Here is a 24,810-nt window from a genome sequence, read left to right as displayed (position 1 = left end):
CTTCTGCTGAAGCGACATCCCTCTTGCTAACCTGCCTGGAGTTAGCCACCACCTTAATTCCTCCTTTACTTCGGTCGAAATTAGAAACTGGAAGGAATCCGGTTGCGATTTTCTTGGCCATGCATCCTTCAGGAAAAACTGAAGAGGGGTCTCATGTGTCTTCCTGAAGAAATGAACCTCTCTATGGAAGAGTGTGTGCCCAGTAGACTCATCCACTCTCTTGCAGAGCATCGGTCTTTCTTTAGAAAAATCCTGCACCTTCTGACTGCATTGGGCTTGCCTTTCGGGGGACGGAAAAGCCGAAAAGTCACTGCCGATATCTGAATCCCCAAATAAACTATCTGTTGTTGGGGCTCCCAAATGGGACTTTCCCATATTCACTACCAGACCTAAGGTCTTTTTGCTAAGTCCAATGTTTGACTCACGTCCTCCAGACATTGACTTCTCGACTGGGATCTTATCAACCAGTCGTCCATACAAAGACACTCTGATCCCTCTTAAATGTAGCCATCTCCAGCATTGCCATTCATCCTCGTGAATACTTGAGGGCTGTGCAAAGGCCGAAGCATAGGGCCTTGAACTGAAAGACCCTGTCCTGATCACAAACCTTAGATACTTCCTGCTTCCTGGATGAATCGGAATATGAAAGTATGCGTCTTGTAAGTCCAGAGTCGCCATCCAGTCCCTGGACGTACGCTGCCAGTACTGAATCGTTCGTCTCCATAGTGAACTTGGTACTTTTCTACGAAAAGATTCAGTTGACTTACGTCCAGCACTGGCCTCCAACCTCCCGAGGACTTTGCAACCAGGAACAGACAAGGTTGTAAAATCCCGGAGATTCGTGATCCAGAAACAGGTTCTATTGCATCCTTTCTCTAGCATGGAAGCTACTTGCTCCCACAGAGCCGCTTTCTTCTCTAGATCGTTGAATTTGCCCGAGGGCTCTCGGAGATGTTGCGAGAGGAGGTCTTTTCACGAAAGGAATCTTGTATCCTTCCCCGAGCTACGTTTGACAGCCCATGGATCTGCCTCATTTGTTGCCAAACTTCCCAAAAACATTGAAGTCTGGCTCCCACTGTCGTCTGGAGGGGACCGAGTTCTCATTCTTTAGAGGGAGTCTTGGCTCCTCTTTTCGCGGGTACTCTCTTACCCTAAAGGCGGGTCCGAGCGAATGTTCTTCCCCGAAAGGGCTGTTGCGACGGTCTAGTCTCCTTTGGCGTCTTCTTCACCAACTTGGTTGGTGAAGAACTTCTTAACCGTAGACGACAGAAGATCTTGAGTGGCTTTCTGCGAAAGGGATAGAGCTATATCCCTAATCACCTCTGAAGGAAACAGCTGTTTCGAAAGGGGAGAGAACAGTAACTCGATTTTTGAGTTAGAAACTCCTTTTGAGGCGAACGAACACAACAGCGATCTCTTCTTTAAGACACTCCTGCTGTGAATAAACGAAGCCCAGCTCATTCGTTTCCGTCTCTAAGAGCCTTATCCATGCAGGACATAATGCTCTTAGCTGTTTCTAAGTCCTGCGAATCCTCTTCTCCTATGGAATTCGCTAAGCGCTCCCAAAGACCAATCTAAGAAATTAAAGACTTCGAAAGTCCTAAAAATCCTTTAAATAGATGGTCAAATTCCGAAGACGTCCACCAGAACCTTGGCCGACTGTAAGCGACCTGTTTCTGCGTGAGCTGTCCACTATTACTGGAAGAAGTCCCCCTGGGAGGAGGCAGGTACTCCCAGCCTAGACTTTCTCCAGTAGCGTACCATACTCCTTATTTAGAAGCTAACTTAGCTGGAGGAAAAACAAACGAGTAGTTTTCCCGCTTCTTTCTTGTCCTTCATCCAGTCCATTCACCCCGTTGAAGGGCCTTCTCGCCGAAATTGACATCGTCATTTTCAGGAAGGAGGACTTCTTTGGAGTCCACCAGTCTTGGAAAACTGTGATAAGGGGGATAACGGAGCTGTCGGTTTTAACTCCCCCTCAAAAACCAGCAATAAGACGTGAAGTCAGAACCTTATAATCTGAAGAAGGTTCTGTATTCTTTTCTTCATTACTTCCAACTCTTCTTCTGCTGAAGAAATATCTTGCAAGTCGTCGTCGTATTGACGCTTCGTTGACGGACTAGCGTCCTGCCGCCTGCGTCCTGCGGCTAGCGAGGCATCGGCTCCTGCCGCCATCGGTCTTCCGCCTGCTCCTGGGCGGCTACCATCGTCTGCTCCTGCCGCCTCTCGATGTCCTTGCCGCCTGCGTCCTGCGGCTACCAATGCGTCTGCGTCCTGCCGCCTCTCGATGTCCTCCGCCTGCGTCCATGCGTATCTTAGAAACGCCTGCTTCCTGTCGCCTGCGTCCTGCGTCCACCATTGGTCCTGCGTCCCTGCCGTTTGCGTCCTGCTTCTTCGGAAACTACCTTTCCTCCTAGCGCCAGTCCGCCCTGCGTCCTCGGCGAATGCGTCCTTGTCTTCCTTTTAGAAGACTTACTGGGAAGGAATCGGCCTTAACTCCTCGAAGTGTTGTTCAGTAGCATCCCAAGACTTCACTGACACTTGCCAACTTGGACTGCCATTTCCCGTAAGAAATTCTTCGTACTATCCTCTGCATGGTAGACGACCGAAGGATGAGGATTACGAGCTGGACTGCGACCCAAAGGAGAGCGATCCTGTACTCTACCCGACGGAGAAATACGAGGGGAGGATACATAGAAGATGGAGGCGAATCTCCCATGGAAATACCATGCCGAGACGGACGTATATCACCAGTGCGTCCTGCGTCCTCTCTATACGACAAATCCTTTTTCTCTTGATCGTCGGCTGCGTCCCCGTCTTCCGAGGATGACCACACCTCAGGACTACTCCAAGCCTCACTGTCTTGCGCCTGTCACTCGAGAGCCGTTGACGTCCTGAACGTCCTCTTTGAGTGGGCGAGACACACTGCATACCTACGTTCTCGCTCGGAAGTCGAACTTCCCGAGGACGCACACTTCCCAGTTACGCCTTTTCTGCGGCGAACTGCAACAGCCTGGGAACTTGCAACAGGACTGTTCGAAGGGACGCCTGACCGTGGCAAAACCTCTCTCGCCTCCCTTCGACTGTCGACATGCTTCTCCCTTGGGTCTGGTGGGAGCTTGACAGAGGTCTATGGTCTAGGAGCACGAAGGAGAGACGATCAGACGCCCCCTCCACTACACTTTTCACTGACATCGAAAGCACACTAACTTTGTCTGTAAGTCGCTGTATCTGGTCGCCCATGGACGCAAGGGCAGCGAACACTTTCACAATATTTGTATCGTTCGTCTCCTCCGATACAGCAGCGGGCGCAGGAGATACCTGGGGAGGAACTACCAATTCTACATTAGAAGGAGCTGGAGAGGAAATACAATCACTCCTTTTACTCGAAGAATTTGACTTCTCACTACGAGAAACAGATCTCCTTACACGATCTTTCTCAAGTCTCTCAACATATTTCATAAAGACCTTCCATTCCTTCTCTGATAAATTCTCACATTCAATGCATCTATTCTCCCAAGTACACACATTCTCCCTACATTTCTTACAAACGGTATGAGGGTCAACCGAAGCTTTCGGCAGTCTTACCTTACACCCCTCTTTTACACACACTCTAAACATACTTCCAGAGTCAGACATCTTAAGAAACAATCCAAATCGAATGCCAAAGCTAAAACGTTTTCCCCGATACAAATACCAAAATCCAAGATCATTCAGCACGCGAATGAAAATTCTAGAAAGAAACCACCACAATGTGCCAGGTTTCGGCTGGCAGAGAAAATCTTGCCCAAATTGGGGAACGGTTTTCCCTAGCGCTAGCGCCAACGGTAACGGGGTGGTGGTTTGCCTGAACTACTAATAGGTTACTAGCGATTGCCGCGAGTTTTGAAAATTTCTGCCGGTGGAACAGAGAATATAGCTATATATATACCTGCCAGGTAAGTGTCATACATTAAAATTTCGATTTATGGTGAATTTATGAAAAAACTTTTTCCTTACGTCCGCGCGGTAACTCTTCCGTAAAAAATCATACGTACGATTGTGGTAATGTTTGCACCATTTTAAAATTAGCCGTTATATAGTTTTATATATGGAAATGTGTGCAATTTCATGCACAATACAACTAAAAACAACCCATGGTTGTAGCTTTAATCAGTTTTGAGATATTTTCATATAAATAACGATAACTGACAAAATTTCAACCTTCGGTAAACTTTGACTCTACCGAAATGGTCGAAAAACACAATTGTAAGCTAAAACGCTTATATTCTAGTAATATTCAAGCATTTACCTTCATTTTGCAACAAATTGGAAGTCTCTAGCACAATATTTTGATTTATGGTGAATTTATGAAAAAAAATAACATTTTCTTTACGACAGCGAGGTAACTCTTCCGAAAAAATCATACGTGCGACTGTGGTAATGTTTGCACCATTTTAAATTAGCCGTTACATAAAATTTAATATATGAAAATGTGTGCAATTTCATGTAGAATACAACAATAAATAATTGAAGGTTGTAGCTTATCTCATTTTTGAAATATTTGCATATAAATCACGATATAGAAAAAAAACCATGTTCGGTCAACTTTGACTCTACCAAAATGGTCGAAAAACGCAATTGTAAGCTAAAACTCGTACAGTCTAGTAATATTCAGTCATTTATCTTCATCTTGAAACAAATTTGAAGTCTCTAGCAATGATATTGTTATTGTACAATAAGTTTCATACATACTTACCTGGCAGATATATACTTAGCTATAGACCTCGTCCGTCCCCGATACGAAATTCGAATTTCGCGGCACACGCTACAGGTAGGTAGGTCAGGTGATCTACCGCCTGCGCTGGGTGGCAGAAATAGGAACTATTACCTTCTAAGGACAGATTTTTCTCTTCCACCTGTCTCCTGAGGGAGGCTGGGTGGGCCATTCAATCGTATATATCTGCCAGGTAAGTATGTATGAAACTTTATTGTACAATAACAATATCATTTTCATACATTCAACTTCCCTGTCAGATATATACTTAGCTGACTGGCACCTTTGGCGGTGGGTAAGAGACAGCTAATTACTGATTAGACAGGTAAACAACATACGTTGTAGGTAATAAATAAATAAAACCTTGGTTCCTATGTGTTTAGACGAAGGGTTGACCTCCTAGCTATTGCTAGGAGTCTGCTTCGTCTCAAGAGCCTCAGCGAGGATGTGACCTATGGCTAAGAGTTCTTGTAGATCTGTCAATGGGTCTTATCCACTTACTTGACAGAATCTAATGGTTATTTGTCAAAGGGTCCTATCCACTTACATGACAAAACACTATGCCTACTGGCATAATTAAGGAGCACAACACCGATCCCGATCACCTGATCCTAACACGAGGGTTTGTTGCTTAATTTTGAAAAGAGCTATCCCCAAACTCATTTCAAATAACCCAAAGAAAATAGTATACTTATGTTAAAATAACAAAAATTTTTTAACTCACTAGTTAAGGATCAGTGTCGCTCCCTATCCCAGCAACGTATCCGTAGACACGTAACCAAGAGAGAAGGATCTCTCATAGGTCAACTTGACCTCCTTCGTGCAAAGAGAAGACACACAGAGTTGCATCTCCCGTAAATTACAGCTAATATGTCTCTCACGACATATTGTATGGAAAGAACAAGAATTGTTAAAAGCTCGCACTTCAAGCGCTTTTAATTCTCAGCTGTTTGAAGGAATCATCAAGTTACTTAAGAAGTGCTTTAGAGATCACACTGTTCCAAAGAAGACCAGTGGGATTTTCTTTGAAATTGATCTCTTCTGGATGAAGCCTAGAGCTGGCTTGTGCCTGGCTGGCGCTCGCGCCTGTCTGACGCCTCGCGCTTGGCTGGCGCATGTTGCTTGCCTGGCGCCTGGCTAGCGCCTTGCGCCTGCCTGGAGCCTCGCGCCTGGCTGACTTCTCCCCACTTGCTGGAGCTTCGAGCTTGTTAAGAGTCTCTAGGAAACTGGCGATGCCCACTCGGACACTTTTTCCGATTTATTTGCCTCTAGCGCATCTGCGCCAGCTGGAGGCACGCTCCTTCTCCTCATCAGACAATGACAGTGTTTATTTGGACTGTCTTCCTCTGGCTCGTTTACGCCCTGTTCTGGTATTTTGGCGCCTGATTGGCGCTACATTGTCCGAAAGTCCTTAACATCCACAATCGTTTATCAGGAGACTGGAGAAGGTGGAAGAAATTCTTTCACTTTGAGCGTTTTTGGTCTCTCCGGTAAGGAGGTGATTGTAATCAGCTACATCCAGTAAGACGATAGATATCTAACCGTACGAGAGGAATAAGGTCTTCCTCCGAGGAGGGTCCTTCTCGAATACTTCCGTGCTCACGAGATCTCTTCTTACATGTTGAAGGGGTGTCTCATTGCAGAATCTCCCTATCCTTGCCCGAAGAAGGGAAGAAGCCTGGAAGTCGAAGGAGACTCCGAGCTGAAATTGGGAGTACTCCTGATTTCTAGCTCTTTATTGTATCCCTCTGAACACCTTCTGGGAGCATTTCGAGCCGTCATCGCATACCAAAGACTCTGTAGGCAAACGTTTGAACCATTCTACTGTAGATGAAACGTAAGTACTCTGCCTGGACAACGAAACCTCTATCTGAAAACACTGAATCAGGAATAGGGGGTTTCAGTTCTTTTGCTAGACATACTATGCTGGCAAGAACCCATTGTCTAGTCTCCATAGAAATCTGATGCGAGATTCAATGCTCAAAAAATTCACTTGTCTTCTTGGTCGTTTAGGACCCAGAGAACAAAGAATTCCCTCATAAAAATTTCTCAAAGAAGTTTGATGAGGAGCAGTTCCATCTTGTCGGAACATGGAATCTGTGGCCACAAAAAGATCCCATTAGAAGTACATGATATTCTACTCTTGTCATATTAAGGTATATATCGTATAAGATCCCGAAGATCTTAATCCTCTGCTATCTCCAATTCCCTTTGTAGAGACAGAGTATAGCCTTTTACTGCGTTCTTTGATAGCAGAATATATACAAAGGTGATTCTTCCCTCTGAAAGGGAAGAAAAAACCGCTATGTGGTTCACAGAGGTATCGGAAGAGGACAGTTTCCTCATTCCCTCTAGCACGATCTGCAGCAATTCTATGTCTAGGCCATGACTATTGTCATCTACCTTGAAAAATCCTCTCATTTATGTCCACTTCTGGTCAGTCTGCATGCAGACAGACTCAGAGTGGAGAGGTTGTTAAGGTCCATTTAATCCAATAGATGCTGATAGAATATATCCAGACTCTCTTGGAAAAGACTTCCAAAACATGCTGTGAGAAGAACGTGACCTCTGTGAATCCAACCTCTCTGAAGCCAAAATGAGGCATAAAGTATTATCCTCTCTTTCTTTGACGCCCTTTATCTTAAATTCTGTAAAGAATTTATATTTATATTTATATTTAGGGGAAAAAAAGACTATAGTATATTCCCCTTTCTATAAAATAAAGATGGCGTATATTGCTACCCTCTCTTTGGTTCGAGGAAAAGGAAGCATTCTCATAAGGGGAAGCCTGTTCGTTCTCTTCTACCTGCTAAGAGATCTATGAAGAAAGACTCCCGCAGGTTCTCAACTCTTTCCAATAAATGTTAAGACATACGTTAACAGTTTATTATCGTTCGATCGAGAAGGTTCTCACGGACATGAAATATCTTGCATCGAACCTCTTAAGGATCGTTACGTTCCCTGTCTGTTTTCCAAATAGGTTCTCTTTTTTAAAACGCGAACAGGAGCGAAAAAAGAGATTCTCGATGCTCTTTGCGATATGAGAGTCTGGAATTGCCTAAGTGATAAAAAGGGTAACGAAATCAGGAACGATTCTTGCCGTTACCACGAGCCTGCTGTCCGAGAGGCTACTGGATTCTTAGGTTAATAACTCGCTAAAACGAGAAAATATCTTGGATGGTGCTCTTGGCCCATTGCGCCAGGCTGGCGCTTCTGGCGCAATTTTGCGCTAGGCTGGCGCTTCTGGCGCATTGCGCCAGGCTGGCGCTTCTGGCCGCAATTTTTTTGCCGCCAGGCTGGCGCTTCGGCGCAATTTTGAAAAGCCAGCCTGGCGCTTCTGGCGCATTGCGCCAGGCTGGCGCTTTCTTCTAATTCTCTTTATGTTATGTGTCAGAACATCTGTGCCTTTATGGTACCCGACCTCCTTTCACATGTTAATTCCGTTCTTAGTAGGAAAAAACTCTTATATACGAAGTATAGTCCATTCAGGGAAACCATTTCTGCCACGAAGAGAATGTTTCCCATCCCACTCATCCATCTTCTCTTGAGCAATATCCGATTCTAAAAAGGTTGTTTGCGTTTCTCGAAAGACTTGACCATACCGTAGTCTTAAAGTGAATTCTCTACTACATCCATCTTCTCACTAAGCATGTATTCTAATAAGCCATGCTTTCGTAAGCATGAGAGCATTATATAATATAATGTTCTACTGCTTAGAATCCTTTAATAATGTTACCTACGGTAAACAGCATTGAAAGGTTATAATATCTTTCTTATTGAAAGCTTCTTAGCAAAAGGCAGACAATATTTTATTTGTGTTAGCTTAACTATCTCCTCCATTCGAGACTAAGTCCATGATTGTGAGGGGATATACGGTTAACCATTCGATCCCGTTGGAGAGAGATGTAATCGACTAATCATGACCGAGAACCGGATGGTACTGTATTCAGTATTGGCCTTAGAATGACAGCCCGGCAGTCTCGCTCGCTGCCTGACTGCATTCATCATGAGTTGCCAGTTACTTCATTCAATGAAGGAATATAATACAATTATTCTCGAGCCTAAGGAAGCTCTTAATAATGCAAATTTTAGCCAAACAACCTTTGTTAAATATCGAAGCTGAGTAGGGTATGTCGTAACAAACCTTTTTAAGCGAAGTCCTTACCAGGAAAAAACCTGTAAGGATATAGATAATTCCGTAGCGAACCACAAAGGCAACTCTGGTATGGGTATATGACTTGTCATTCAGTAGTCGTATAAACAGCAAGTCTTGCTACTACTTTACTTCTTTTTCCTCCTCCGATCCAGAGAGAGAAAAGGAAATCTTGCCCTCTTCGTTCTTTTTCGTCAATAAACACGAATTAGTATTAGTCGAAAGAGATCGCAATGAAAACTCTAGGATCGAAGAGAATCCCTCAAATTTTTATTCTCTTGGATATAAGGCCGTATTCTATGCCTCTATTATTTTGCAGAGCCTCTAATCAATGAATGAGAGCTCGTACAATCTGTTTAATTTGCAAAACGATCCTGAGAAAAAAAAAAATCTATCATCATCTAAGTCCTCCTGACAAGAATGACGGCCGCCTGTGCAACATATTGCATTCTTCTCAGGAGACAGCTGTGCTTGCGGCAGATTTCCACCCGACGAAACGGTACATATCGTGAACAGGACGACGGCCGCCTGTGCGGCACCTTTCGTCTCTGTCCAGAGAAATCCGCTCCTGGTCCAAATCATAAAGAGACGCTTCCTGGTTGATTTCTCCGTATGATTCTTTTGAGGAAGATCTTGGCGCTTGGTGCTTAACCGTTGCCGAAAGTCCGGTTTGTTCAATGCGCTTGGACGTATCTGTCCGTCTCGGGACCGTGTCGTCTGTCCGAGCTGTCCACCTATGGAACTTGGCGCTTGGCTGGTGTCATTCCAGTACGACACCTCTGCCTGTCCGTCTTGTTCGCTTCTGGCGCCTGTCGCCCAGACGGAGTTGCCTGCGCACGACGTTTTGTCCAATCCAGGCTGTCCGCCTTGTCAAGGTTGTCCGCAATCGGCACGAGTCGCTTGGACACAGTTGTCCGCATAGGAAATATCCGCCTGTCCGGGCTGTCCGCGTCTGGCGAATGGTGTCTGGTTGGAGCCGTCCGCGTAGGACACTTTTTTCCTGTCCGAGTAGTCCAATTCTGGCGCCGAGCGCCTGGGTGGTTCTGTCCGACTTGGACACTCTTCGTCATTGTTCGTATGTTGCGTCTCAATCTATGAGTTTTCGTCCTTCTTTCTTTATTCGTCTCTGTACTCGTACGAGGAGTAGAGGAGATAAGTCTGGAGTCCAGAACGCCCGTAGGACGAGATCTCTTAACAGGAAGAAAATCGTCCTTTCTCCTCGGAAGGTCTTTTCTCAATACTCCTACTAAAGAGGAAATTTGTTCCTGCATTTTAAGTAGGAAGTCCGTCGCAGTTTCTTCCTTTTCTTTGCCATGAATAGGAGAATGCGCTCTGGAAGGCGTAGGAGATCGAGATATTGTCCACTTGGCTCTTTTCCTCTCGTATGGGAGAATCGTCCGGGAAACGTTCCGGGCTCGAGTCCCAACGTCGGAGCTTTCCAACTCCTCTTGATCGGACACGACAGTTCGTCGGAAGTCCATCCACTTCTTCGAGGAGACGAATCGGAAGACGAAAAGCACTCTTTTAGGATGCCTTTCCAATGGCGATCCTTGGCAGTCTGGGACGCTACAGATTCTGCCGAGGGGACGCCTGACCGGTGGGGATTCTCCGTAACCTCCGTACGACTGTCGACATTTCCTTCTCCTCTGGGCCTGGAGCTTGGAAGAGTCTAGGTCTGGGAGCGAGACAGAGCCGATCGGACGCACCCTCCACTTCAATGGGGAACACTATATTCACTTCTTACCTTTTTAGAGCTCGCTTTTTGAGCTACATCCATTATCTTCAAATTTGCATATATAAATTTGTAGTTTCTGTGAGTAAGAGGTGATGAGGATGCAGCAACTACTAGTACTGCTAATACTCTAACTGCTCGTTAGCACAAACGCTATTAAAGCTTATAAGTAAGCGTATCTAGTTATATGCTTTTCTGACTTTCCTAAAGTAGGAAAATTAAAGTTTAATATTTCCTCAATAAAGTTGTAACCTTTATTACATGTAATAATGAATAAATATTAATAATTCCCTTTATTGCAAACTATGTGAGTGTCTACCGATAATTTCGGTAGTTTCAATTAGTATTTTCTTCTAAATTTCGAAGCGAAATTCATTAAAAGTTAATAAAAGCGTATGCCGAAACCAAAGACCCAGTACTTCCCTGCAAAAGACAGCCCAGAGATCGAGGCTGGCGTGAAACACGCAAAATCAAATCAGGAGGAACCGTAAACGTATGTTTTTACAGTCCAAACGATAGAGAAAAATCTGTCTCTTAGAAGGTAATAGTTCCTATTTCTGCCACCCAGCGGTGGGCAGGCCGGTAGATCACCTGACCTACCTACCTGTAGCGTGTGCCGCGAAATTCCGAATTTCTATCGGGGACGACGGAGTCTATAGCTAAGTATATATCTGACAGGGTAAGTTGAATGTATGAAAATATTTTGATTTATGGCGAATTAAAAAAAAACTCCTTCCCTCCGCGTGCGGATTCTCCGCCACAAATCTCCGAAATGCGTACGTACCATTCTCGGAATATTTGCTCAGTTTCATATTAGGCATTCATAGTTTTATTTTTATATGAAAATGTGCGCAATTTCATGAAGAATAAAACGAAAATATTTGAAGGTTGTAGGCTTTTCTTATTTCCGAAATAATTGCATATAAAAAATATATATATAAAAAAATTCGACATTCAGTCAACTTTAACTCTTCAGATATGGTCGAAAACTGCAATTGTAAGCTAATACTCTTACAGTATAGTAATATTCAATCATTTGTCTTCATTTTGAAAGAAATTGGAAGTCTCTAGGACAATATTTAGATTTATGGTGAATTTTTGACAAAAATATTTGTTTACGTCCGCGCGTTACGAATTCATGCATTATATTGTGATAATATTTTCTGTGTTGCTTTTATTGTTTTACAATGTGTTATATACCAAAATGATCGCAATTTAGTGTACATTACAACGAAAAAAAAAATAACTTGTTACCTCTAACCGTTTGGCGCACAGCGCGATTTGAATACAATTATATATGAAATTTCGTTTTTGCGCTATCATATATCGCATTATTTATATATGATAATGATATTTTTTTTCATTTCTGATGGTTGCATACTAAACTTCAAGCAATGACAAAAAAAGGAGCCAAAAATGAACTCTTAATCTTGAAAACTAAGCATTTTTTTTTAAAAATATTTTTCCGCTTTCGCTCTCACTCTCAAACCCCTCCGGCACACGGGAGTCATTTTTTTATTTACCGCTTCGGCGTTTAAGGGTTAAGATCAATAAATGTTACCTATATACGGTAACATTGTTCAAATGAGTGCTGGGAAGGCTGGGAAGATGGTGGATTGTCTGTGGTTAGAACGGCCAGCCACGCGATTGCCGCCATATTGGATTTCAAAACTGCCTTGGAAACATATTTTACGAAGAGCTCACATGCTTATTTAAATTTATATGGGACTTTCATATATCACATAATTTTGACAAAACTTCAATCTTTCGAATTGTATGCTTAAAGTTGTAATTGTATTCTTGTTTCACCAATTAAATATTGAGTGAATAAGGCCTGGCCAGCACGATGACGATGGATTGTTTGTGGTTGTTTACCCTACCCAGTTTGGAGGGTAAACACATACCAATTGACAACACTGATAAACACTTGAAGAGTGCAAAACGCAGCAAAGAATGCCATAGTTCCCTTAGATAAGTACTGGTTAGAAGTAGGGTTTATGATTGTTGTGATGAAAGTGCCCCATTGTCTATGGGTACAAGTGGTGTGTGGATTTAGCACAGGAGAGGGGAAGTTTGTTGACACAAGCAACTCCGCAAACATTGAGATGGTATCAATCTTCTAAACCCCTCTCTCTCGTGATGCCTACTGTAAATGGTTATTAGAGTAATATCTGAATGTATGGTGGAGCAAGTAAAACGACACACGATTTTTTTATTTGGCATAAATTTAGTAATTTGTCATGGTAACATTAAATAATTTATCTTTAATAATTTTACGTATATATATATATATATATATATATATATATATATATATATATATATATATTACATATTTTTAAAGTAGATACAATCCAATGTTTCTAACCTTGTAATACATTGATTTATGTCAATGTTAGTATTTTGATTTTTTTAATAACTGTATGCCAGAAATAATTGTAACCTTTAATGTTTGCATGCTAAGAATGGCAAAATCATCGTTGCCACATTAGTGGAGCTTCACACATTTGCCGATGCATTATTATAAACTGTTTCCATGAATTCTAGTTGTCGTTGTAATGCAGTAATGATAAAATTGCTTTAATATTTATGTATATATACTTCCAATACATGGGCTAATTTCACTAATTTTCGTGTTATGTGTAAGTCTTATACCCAGTTTGGACGGTGAACAAATACAAATTGGCAACAGTGAATTCCATGTGAAATAAAATGCACGATGAAATGTTAAATTATAATTCAAGCAACATATTATGAATCAAAATTCATAAATTCTCATATATATATATATATATATTATATATATATATATATATATATATATATATATATATATATATAATATATATAGATATGACAATTTGTCGAAAATTGCATTTTTCCTAACTATACAAACCTGAGGTCCTTTAACAATAGGAAGTAGCTAGCGGCAGCTGGAACGGACGTAAGCTTCGAACAAGGGGAGAACGGTAGTTAACTGCTTGTCCGATCGTCGCGCGCCGCGCGACTGGGAGGTAAACAAATCACTTTTGCTTTTGGCCCATGCAAAATACGCAGAGTGAGGGGGTGGGCATGGAGGAGGGACTTTATGTTAAAGGAAAGGACCTCAGGTTTGTATAGTTAGGAAAAATGCAATTTTCGACAAATTGTCATTTGTTCCGATACGTAATACAAACCATCGGTCCTTTAACAATAGGAAGACTCACTTCTTGGTGGGTGGAATCTGAGTCTTTTGATGAACAGACTGGTGTTCGTCCATCCCTGGAATGCCTCCCTGGTCGTAAGAGCGAGGGAGGGATCCAAGCCTCTGTCCGATTGATCGGGGTGTGCACCGCAGGATCAATGGTCAGACCTCTGGGCCGAGTACTAAGAGGAGAGGCAAGCGTATCTCTTCGTACCAGCATTGTAAGAACTTTTTCCTTTACATGAGCCAATGTAAAGTAATGGGTTTGTCTCATGTTGGCATCCACTTCTCCCCCTTGTTGGAGAAGTGGTGGAGGATATTTTACTCCTATCTCTAGTTAAAGAGATAGGATGGAGCTCTGTTGAATAGCTTACCTGCATCTGACTTCCTTTCCAGCAAGGTAACGACCGTTATCCCTCTGCACACAGGTAGAGGTAGAAAAAGATGGTGAAGAGAAGCCAGTCACTCTCTCATTCACACATGCATTCTCCCAGTCATACCAGGAATCGATGCTGTTCTGCCTGCTCGGGTGCTGGGTAAGCTTACACAAACGTGTTGAGCAGCCACCACAGGTCCCAAGGAAAAAGTATCCAAGGACTTGTGGGCAATATCCCGAAGGTAGAAGGACGTGAAGGTGGTCTGGTTGGCCCAGACACCTGCCTTCAGGACCTGCGCCACGGAGAAGTTCTTACGGAACGCTAAGGAGGGTCCGATACCTCTGACTTCGTGGGCTCTCGGTCGGAGCGTACGGATGTCGTCGCTACCATCAGCTTCGTACGCTCTCCTGATCACCTCACGTAGCCAGAAAGAAAGCGTGTTTCTTGGAGGACTTCTTTCTTGGTGACCCCAGTGCTAACGAAGAGGCGTCGACACTCAGGCCTGAGATGTCGAGTTCTCTTCAGATAGCGCCGTAGCGCCCTCAGGACAAAGCAGCATCTCATCCCGCATCGTTATCTGTAAAGTCCAGCAGGGAGGGGATCGTGAAAGACTCGAACCTGTCGTCAGGGATCGACGGATTCTGAGTCTTAGCTACGAAGTTCGGGACGAAATCGAGCGTCACAGATCCCCAGCCTCTGGTATGTTTAACATCAAAAGAAAAGGCCATGTAGTTCCCCTACTCTCTTCGCCGATGCCAGGGCCAGCAAGAAGAGGGTCTTGAGGGTCAGATCCCTGTCTGACGACTCTCGGAGTGGCTCGAACGGTGTTCGAATCAGACTCCTAAGGACGAGAGTCACGTCCCACGCAGGGGGCCTGAGTTCCCTGGGTGGGGCAAGACCTTTCGAAGCTCCTCATTAGCAAGGATATCTCGAACGAATTCGTGATGTCCAGTCCCCCTCAGTCATAGGACGAGAGCCAGAGCGGCTCTACTTATCCCTTAACTGTGGGTACTGAGAGGAGCTTCTCTCGGCGAAGAAACAAGACCGGAAATCCGCTACCTGCTGAAGAAGTGGCTCTGAGAGGAGACAGACCCTGTCTACGACACCACCACAGAAGACGGCCCACTTCCCCTGGTATACAGCTGCAGAGGACTGTCTGACGTGTCCAGCCATCTCTGTTGCTGCGCTAACGAGAAAAGCCTCTCGTTCGCAAGAGATGGTGGATAACAGCCAGCCGTGAAGTTGAAGGGACTGGACTGCTCGGTGGTACCTGTTCTACGTGTGGCTGGGCTAGAAAGATTGTGCCAGTTGGGTAGCTCTCTCGGTGCGTCTGCAAGAAGAGCCAGCAGGTCCGGATACCAAACGGCTTGAGGCCGTTTGGGAGCCACCAGGATCATTCTGAGATTGGGAGTGACCAGCGCTCGACTGATCACTTTCCGAATCAGACAGAAGGGAGGAAAGGAAACGTAAGCGAAGAGGTTGTCCCAGGGGTGTTGGAGAGCGTCCTCTGCAGCTGCCCATGGGTCCGGCACGGCCGAGAAGAACACCTGGGTCTTCCTGTTGTGCCGGGTGGCGAACAGGTCTACGACCGGTCGCCCCCACAGGTTGAAGAGCCTTTCCCGCCACATCTTGGTGTAGAGACCATTCGGTCCCTATCACCTGATCCCGACGACTGAGCTTGTCCGCTACTACATTCCTCTTGCCTGGAATGTAGCGTGCTGACAGCTCTATCGAGTGAGCCGTGGCCCACTCGTGCACCTGCACCGTCAACTGATGGAGCGGAAGAGACACTAGCCCCCCCTGCTTGTTGACATATGCCACTACTGTGGTGTTGTCGCACATCAACACCACTGAGTGTCCCACCAAGCGGTCCTGAAATTCTCGGAGAGCGTTGAAGCGCCGCCTTGAGTTCCAGGACATTGATGTGAAGGTGCTTTTCGTGATGGTCCCGACACACCTGCAGTCAGCAACTCCTCCAGGTGTGCGCCCCATCCCTCGGTCGATGCGTCTGAGAACAGAAGCATCTCCGGGGGGGAGTGCGTATGGGCACTCCTCTTAAGAGGTTCTTGTCGTCGAGCCACCAGGCTAGGTCCTGCCTCACCTTGTCCGTGATAGCCACGGGAAAGTAAGGAGGATCCTTGGCCTGAGACCAACTCTCCCTTAGCCTCCACTTGAAGACCGCAGGTGAAGACGCCCGTGAGGGACTACTTAACTTCTCGAGTGACGACAGATGGCCGATCACGACTTGCCATTGCTGTGCTGCCCTGTTCCTGCCGCGACAGGAACCGGCCGGCTGCCTCCCTGAATTTGCTGATACGCAAGTCTGCGGGAAAGACTTGCCCTGCTACCGTATCTATCAGCATACCCAGGTACTTCATCTTCTGCTTGGGTTCGAGATCGGACTTCTCGTAGTTTACACGATCCCCAGATCGCGACAAAACTGAGGAGTCGATCTCTGTCCTGTAGCAACTGCGAGCGGGAGCTCGCCAGGACAGCCAATCGTCGAGATACCTCAGAAGACGTTATCCCGTTCGAATGGGCCCAAGCCGACACCAGAGTGAACACTCGCGTGAACACCTGTGGGGCGGTTGCGAGACCGAAACAAAGTGCCCTGAATTGGTACACCGTCCCGTCGAAGATGAAGCGGAGGTACTTTTCTGGAGGACTGATGGATGGGTATTTGAAAATACGCGTCCTTCAGGTCCACCGAAAGCATGAAATCGTTCCCCCTGATCGTGATCGAGTCGAGCACTGAGCGTGCCGACTCCATCGTGAACCGCGTCGTGCGAACGAAGCGGTTCAGGGGAGAGAGGTCTATCACCGGGCGCCAGCCCCCCGATGCCTTCTCCACTAGGAAGAGGCGGCTGTAAAAGCCTGGTGACTGGTCCTCCACGATTTCTACAGCTCGTTTCGCCAGCATGGTCTTGATCTCCTGTCGAAGAAGCGTTGTCCTTTGCTGATCCCCGGACATAGGTCTGTAGATGGACCGGTTTGGAGTATGAGGGTTGGGGGGGGCCGAGACCTCCGAAGGGATAGTATATATCCCTCCCGAAGGGACGTCTACTATCCAAGTTCTTCGGCCGGGCCGTAGCACTGCCAAGTCGCCCAAATGGCTCGCCAGGCCACCCCCCCCACTTCCGGCAGCAGGTGAGGGGGAACGCCGTCCCTAGCGTTTCCCTCCTCGTTTCGACTTCTTTCCAGCACCTCCTCGGGGAAAGGAGGGCTGGGAGGAGGGCTGATTGCGGCCTCCTCTCGCAGAAGTCGAAACAACTGGAGTCTTCACACGGGGTTTGGACGGTGCAACCGTCTTCGCCGCCGTGGAAGCGCTAGCCAAGCTCTTTGGTTTGGCCGCAGTTACTCGAGGTTGCCCAGAAACCTTCGAGACTGCCTGGTGGACTAAGCGGTCACTCTCGTCAGTGCGCCGCCGTTCCACCGCAGCGTCCACCATCTCTCCAGGAAAGAGAGCTGGGGAAACTCCTAAGAGGTCCATTCTTAGCCCGAGTGCCGCCTCACGCCCAGCCCCCTTGGTCACTCGGGTAAGGACTGCGTCCCTACGCCGAAGAACCAAGTTGGCCCACAGGTTAGCAGTCTGATGGGCGAGGTAAGAGATTGCTCTTCCTCCAGACTGGCACAGTCTCCTGAAGGAAGCGTCGTCTTCGAGAGCAGAACTCCCGGAGGCGGCCGCCGCCACCTTGGATATTTGTGAGGGACCACAAATCCAACAACCAGGAAACTGCCTGGAATGCTGCCATAGCGGTAGATTCCAGGGCAAGTGCCTCCTGCTGCGAGAACCATAGGTTCTCCGACAGGAGCTGCTGCAGGGACACACCTGGAGTCAGCCTCGCTAACTCCGGGTTAACCTGTTTCGGCAGTATCGGGTCTTCTGATGGCACGTAGAAACGCCTCTGCCGCTGTAGAGGAGGAGGAAGCAGCTTAGAGGAACCGTCCGGATTTTTAGCGAGTCCTCCCGTCCTGAGACGAGATTCTCCACCTGATCCAGGACTGAGTCCGCAAGCTCTGATCGTGGCAACCCCATCATCATTTTGGGGGGCTCCCTCTTGGGACCCCAAAATGACTCGAGCCGGGACGTGGGCTCTGATGGTGTAGCGGCGATCCTTCCGCGAGGCCATTATGCAGACGCATCAGCTTAATGACTTCCGCGAAGTTCCTCTGTATCTCGGGCGTCACAGCGTCCTGTGGAGTAGGACCGTCCAGTCCCTCCAACAAGAGCATATCCCTCGATACTCCTCCTTCAGAAGGAGGAACAGCGACAGACCCCTGACGGTCCGCCTCCAACTACTTGCGCGTACGTCCTGGTCGGTCCTAAGACCGTGCCTGAGCGTACGGCGTCATAGCTGGGTCACGAGCGGCGCACCTCTCGTGATCGCTCCTTGGTACCTCGCTCCTCCCGGTATAGCCCGAGGAGGTTGAAGGTATAGGAGAGGCAGACCTGACGCTCCCCCCGCGCTCGCTGGCAGGACCAGCGTGCGCAGAGGGCTGCTGCCGATCGTCAACCCGCGGTGACGGTCTAGCAGCAGGCCTAGCGTCGCCGCTCGCCTGGGGCGATTGGCTCGGCTGAGAACGTCGAGACCGCTCTCTAGCGTCAGGCGAGCTGCCGCTGGTCACCGTCTCCGCCCGGTCCCCCATCGGGAGCGGCGGACGGGTGACCTGCTAGGCTCCCTTTCGCGTCGAGACCGGCCCCGCGTCCTCTCGGCGCGTCAAACCGCTGGTACTAGCCACCGTGGCTGGTACCGGCGGCCGTGGGGACTCCTTCCTCGCCTCAACCACCCGTGGCCGGTCCAGTGACCGGTCACCGTCAGCCCGAGCAGCCGGCTGGTCCGCTGCGAGAGCGTCCAGTGGCCTGGCGAGAGTCGTGTGCACGACTCTCGCCAGTCTTTTCTGCTCCGTGCCGCTGTCTTGACGGCGAGCGAGCTCGGCCGTCGAAACTTTGGGCTGACGGTCCTCTTTAGAAGAGCGTACACTCGGTGCTTCTCGCGAACGAGAAGCAGCCGAGACGGAACCTGGCTTAGCGGTCAGAACCACTAGCACCAGGTGAGGACGCACCAGCCGAAGCTGATGCACCTCTGGTCCCCGTCGACTTCTTCTTTGCAGAAGAAGCGACGGGCCCCCCGCACCCGAAGGAACAGGAGGACCAGCAGAAGAGCTCCCCAGCTCGCCTGAGCGACCGCCGGGCCCTTAGAAGATCCCGAAGGAGTCTTCTTAGGGGGGGAGGAGGCAACCTTCTTCTTCTTCGGCTGTTTGGCCTTAGAAGTCGAAGGGGAAGGAGAAGGCAGCAGACGACGAAGAAGACGATGAAGACGATGACGACAACCTTCTTCCTCTTCCTCTCTTCTTCGCCAGCTCCGCAGGACAGACGTCAGGTCTTCCATCCAGGGAGGGGCCGGGGCAGTTGCCGAAGCAACAGGGCCCGGACTGACAACCTGTCCGGAAGGACCTGAGACTGTTACAGCAACACCAGCAGCGGGAACGGCAGGAACAGGTCCGGGAACAGCAGGAACAGCAGGAAACATCTGAAATTGAATGTGCACCTGAAAAGGAAAGAGTCGCTGGAGCGGCCACAGGTACGGCAGGCACGGCAGGTACTAAGGGAGAGCCAGGCGTCCTGTCGACAGTCACCGACATCCGTGGCACTGGCGGCAGGTCCAGGGGGGTACTCTTGGGGCAGCGGAAGTCCGGGGTCGGCAAAGGAAAAAATCCAGGTGGTGGTGGCATCGTCCTCTTTGGAACGGCGGCAATTGGTTTTTGTACTGCCACCGTGGGTGTCACCGACATTATGTGAGGCGTATATACAAGATGTGGTGGCATCTCAGTATGCAGGGGTAGTTAATGTGGTCGTCGTGGTGGTCACCGCACCATGAGTGACCACGGCCGACCCCGCCAACCGCTGTATCAACCCTTGGATGCTGGGCACTCCCTGCAGTCCCAGCGACTCCCACACCTGTCCCAAGTCGTCCTTCGCTGCTGACACAACCTGCGGAAGCAAGAGTCGGGTTAATAGGAGGGGCTTCCCCGCACCTGGGTGGGGGGCTGAAATTCCCCCCCCACCGAGCGGACAGAAGACCAAGAATACAACTGTACGTCCGGTAGCGGGCGCCCTCCCTCCACACTCGACGGATCGAGAGAGGAAACGGACTCCGCTACAGGGAAGGCGCAAACCGTGGGGGCTTGGGCCGTGGGAGGCAGGAAAGAGGACGAAGTGTCCGTCACCAAAGGAGTCACTGGACTTTCCGATGACTTCTTGGCCGGCCTAAGTCCTCTTCCTGCCCTCGTACAGCACCCACTGCGCCTCGGACCAATTCATACAAACCATACATGGCTCGTTACCGAGAGCACTCTCGACCCTCGACAACGAGTACAAACCTCGTGGGGGTCCACCTCCACAAAGGACCTGAACCCCCCACCCCCCACATTTACGTCTCCTCCAGCCCGGGACACACTCTACGGCGACTGGAGGGCGCGGTGAATTTCAATTTCCTCTGATTCACTCATTGTAATCAATTGAAATAGAGAAAAAAGTACTTACTATCACTCCTGATACACAGAAATAAATAGCCAAACCCAAAAAAAAAATACTCAAGAATTGAAGCCAACGACAAGCGGGCAGAGCGATGGCGAACACGTCCTTCCCACACACGGCGCCGGCCGAAAGCAAAGTGATTTGTTTACCTCCCAGTCGCGCGGCGCGCGACGATCGGACAAGCAGTTAACTACCGTTCTCTCCCTTGTTCGAAGCTTACGACCGTTCCAGCTGCCGCTAGCTACTTCCTATTGTTAAAGGACCGATGTTGGTATTACGTATCGGAACAAATATATATATATATAGATATATATATAGATATATATATATATATATATATATATATATATCTATATATATATATATATATATATATATATATATGAGAATTTATGAATTTTGATTCATAATATGTTGCTTGAATTATAATTTAACATTTCATCGTGCATTTTATTTCACATGGAATTCACTGTTGCCAATTGGTATTTGTTCACCGTCCAAACTGGGTATAAGACTTACACAAAACACAAAAATTAGTGAAATTAGCCCATGTATTGGAAGTATATATACATAAATATTAAAGCAATTTTATCATTACTGCATTACAACGACAACTAGAATTCATGGAAACAGTTTATAATAATGCATCGGCATATGTGTGAAGCTCCACTAATGTGGCAACGATGATTTTGCCATTCTTAGCATGCAAACATTAAAGGTTACAATTATTTCTGGCATAAAGTTATTAAAAAAATCAAAATACTAACATTGACATAAATCAATGTATTACAAGGTTAGAAACATTGGATTGTATCTACTTTAAAAATATGTAATTTTTCGGGGTACATGGTTCAAGTGCAATTTGGAGTGGATTAAGACCAATAATGTGTATAATTACAATCAAATAAGCACTGTGGAGTTTCAGTTGTTATAGAGGTAAGGATAAAACCACCATTTACAAGGTAAAAATGAATTCAATTCAAACCATGACCCCGGGAATAAAAAGTTACATACTTTCACTAATATAGACAACAAAATGTTGTTTTATTGTGCTGATTACAACTGCAATCTTGATTAAGATCAATAAACGTTACCTATATACGCTAACATTGTTCAAATGAGTGCTGGGAAGGCTGGGAAAGATGGTGGATTGTCCATGGTTAGACCGGCCAGCCACACGATTGCCGCTATATTGGATTTCAAATTTGCCTTGAAAACATATTTTACGAGGTAATTCTAAGCCCTCATTCCGCAGTAAAGTAGACTATGGCAGTTGACGTTTTCTTACGTTATTTTACTTACGAACTGGATATTGGTACGGCAGCCGTATCCGTGATTGCGATAGATATTGGTACGGCAGTGAATTGCGCATGCGCGAACCATTGTTTACCGCGGCCGCCGTAGACATATCAGTGACAGCAAGAAACTGAACTAACAACGTGAGCCATGTAATAATACATCAGTTTTTGCTGAAAAACAGATATTTTCAGGTTTCAACAAGCTGAAAATGGCAATAGACGTCTACAAAGAGTCAAACTTCCAGAAATTGTATATCCGTAGGTCACAAACGATCGAATCGGCCCCGAAAAGAGCTCCGAAGAGGAGATTCAAAGAAGATTTTAAGCTTAGTGCGTCCAATATGGGAAACACTGATAATATAGGTAACTTGATTTGAATGAATAATTACGATTGATTAGGCCGTTTACCACAGGATCGACTTGGTAGTTTTCCTTACTACCATGAATACAGCAGAGCACGATTTCTGTGTACTTCAAGTTTTCTTGGAATCCTTTTCGGAGCTCTTTTTAGGGGCGATTCGATCGTTCGTGACCTACGGATACTTTACAATTTCTGGAAGTTAGACTCTTCGTAGACGTCTATTGCTTTTTTCAGCTCGTTGAAACTGAAAACATCTGTCTTTCGGGGAAAACTGATTTATTATTACACTGTTCAGAGGAGATTCAGAGAAAATATGAAGTACACAGATAGATTAGTTTAGTTTTATGTTTCATATCTATGGTGAAAATCGAAGTATGTTTAAATATTGCGATTTTTTATATTTTCATTTACTGTCAAAATGTTTTGGTGCTTTGGTGATGACAGTATGGTGCTTCACTTTGACATTTTCAATTGAACATGTTCAGCGAAACAATTCAGTTTGACTATTATTACTAATGTCGCTGATCCTCTAGTGCCTATTACTCTTAGCAACAGTGTACGGCAACTGCTGCATGATTAGCAAACTGCCATACCAACAGCAAGTCAGTAGCGCAATAGGGCACCACTGACAGAATCTGACGTACCCCCACTACACTATGTTATTTGTACGGCAGGATGTCTGAAATTGACGCATGCGCAATTCACTGCCGTACCAATATCTAACGCAATCAGGGATACGGCTGCCGTACCAATTTATTCGGATGACTGTAATTAACCCCCAGGGGCGAGTACTAAACACGGCGAAATACACTGGACGCCTCAATCCCTAGTGGATGTCGTATCCGCGGTTAAGTTCCTTGCAGTCGGTGCAGAACTATTCTTTAGAATTACCCTGCAAGAAACGTAACCGCGAATATGACATCCACTAGATTAGGGGGGTCCAACGTATTTCGCCGTGTTTAGTACTGGACCCAGGGGATTAATTATAGTCGTCAGAACAAATAATACTTTACATTCTCGTTCACTAAGTAAAATAACATAGGAAAATGTCAACTGCCATAGTCTACTTTACGGCGTAATGAGGGCTTAGATTAAATTACAAGGCGCCAAATGAAAATTTAACCCACGGAATATTTTGTGGGATTAAACTTCATTTCCAGCATCATCATAATGGGGTTCAGCATCTCAAGCACACACCCCTCCCCTCCTCTACACAATAGCATAACCCACACCTACGTAACCCTAGAAATCGTGAGACGATATCACGTTAGAACGCTAAACCAGAAAACCTTAACAGAAAAACTACAAATACTAGAATCTGATTCCCAGCAAGATTCTATTTCAATCCCGAAGTCATAATGGGGTTCCCGACGCAACATCATCATAAGAATATCCCTTACCGGGCCCCTCCCCCCAACCTTCAGCCTCTCCACCAGCCAGAAACTTACAAACGACCAAGTCCCGTCAACCGAGGGCGGATATATTTGTTCACCGGAAAACGACAAAAACACAGCGAATACTCACTTGTCTGATATACATGATGGTGCTATACTTATTTAATAACCATTTTCTCACACACTCGATGCATTATTCGGCCAATGTTACGTTACTTGTAACATTTTTGATGAACAGGCCGAACCTAGGTGGGTCGGCTGTATGGTAGCTGCAATCTATATGAGCAAGAGATGCAGGAGATGTTGGCGAGGCCTGGCAACGCAGGGAACAAAAGAGCATCGCTAAGTTTTGTCGGATGCGTCTCGGCCCTCTTTCTCCTACCTAAAGCGCGCTTGTATTAAAAGCCTGGTGCAACGTAAAAAAAAGTTTATTCTCTTATGGATCAATAATGTAGGCCCCGGTTTTTTCTTCATAAATTCTAAATAAAGCACTGCATGAAATGTTGGGTGGCATAGCCAGACATTCATACTGTTATTTGCTAGACGTCTCTGTCCCGGTGTCTGCCCAAGCAAACCAACAGAACATTATCAACGAGGGGGGTGATGCAGGTTTGAAGCCATTTTGTTCTACGGCGCAGTAGTGGCGGGAAATCCGCAGATCAATAACCCGCCAATTTCCTGACAAAGGAACCTTTTGAATGATTGAATACGTTTTTATTTATCAGTTGTTTGGGAGGCTTTTGGCGTGAATTAACACGATCTTGGTATAAGTATCATAACTCACAATGCTTCTTATCAACCTGGCCCCTTCAACAATAAAACAAATGGTGCCAGCGAGAACTCCCGTGGCGCAGCGCCATTTCCAAAACGTTCTTAACTCGGCCGCTACCGTTGGTATTGTCAGGGTGGCGCCTGATGTCTAGTGTATAGGAATTTCACCCATACGCTCTCCACCCTGAAATACCTTCCTAATATTCTTGCTTAGATTTCTCAATATATGAGTCTTTGGTTACATCA

At 46.4% G+C, this 24,810-nt stretch overlaps 1 protein-coding gene across 3 annotated transcripts in view; it reads right to left on the bottom strand.

Moving 5' to 3' along the window:
- Positions 1-24,085, bottom strand: part of LOC135206033 (structural maintenance of chromosomes protein 3-like) — a 78,877-nt gene extending 54,792 nt beyond the window's left edge. For all 3 annotated transcript variants that reach the window (XM_064237206.1, XM_064237204.1, XM_064237205.1), the window contains exon 1: positions 23,924-24,085. In XM_064237206.1, coding sequence (XP_064093276.1) covers positions 23,924-23,938 — 15 coding nt within the window. In that variant the 5' untranslated portion in view covers positions 23,939-24,085. The remainder of the gene's footprint in view (positions 1-23,923) is intronic.
- Positions 24,086-24,810: the final 725 nt, after the last annotated feature.

This window comes from Macrobrachium nipponense, chromosome 29 (genome assembly GCF_015104395.2).
Source record: "Macrobrachium nipponense isolate FS-2020 chromosome 29, ASM1510439v2, whole genome shotgun sequence".
Taxonomy (NCBI): domain Eukaryota; kingdom Metazoa; phylum Arthropoda; class Malacostraca; order Decapoda; family Palaemonidae; genus Macrobrachium; species Macrobrachium nipponense.
Note: the sequence above shows the minus strand (reverse complement) of the source record. Positions and strands in the feature narration are given on the sequence as shown.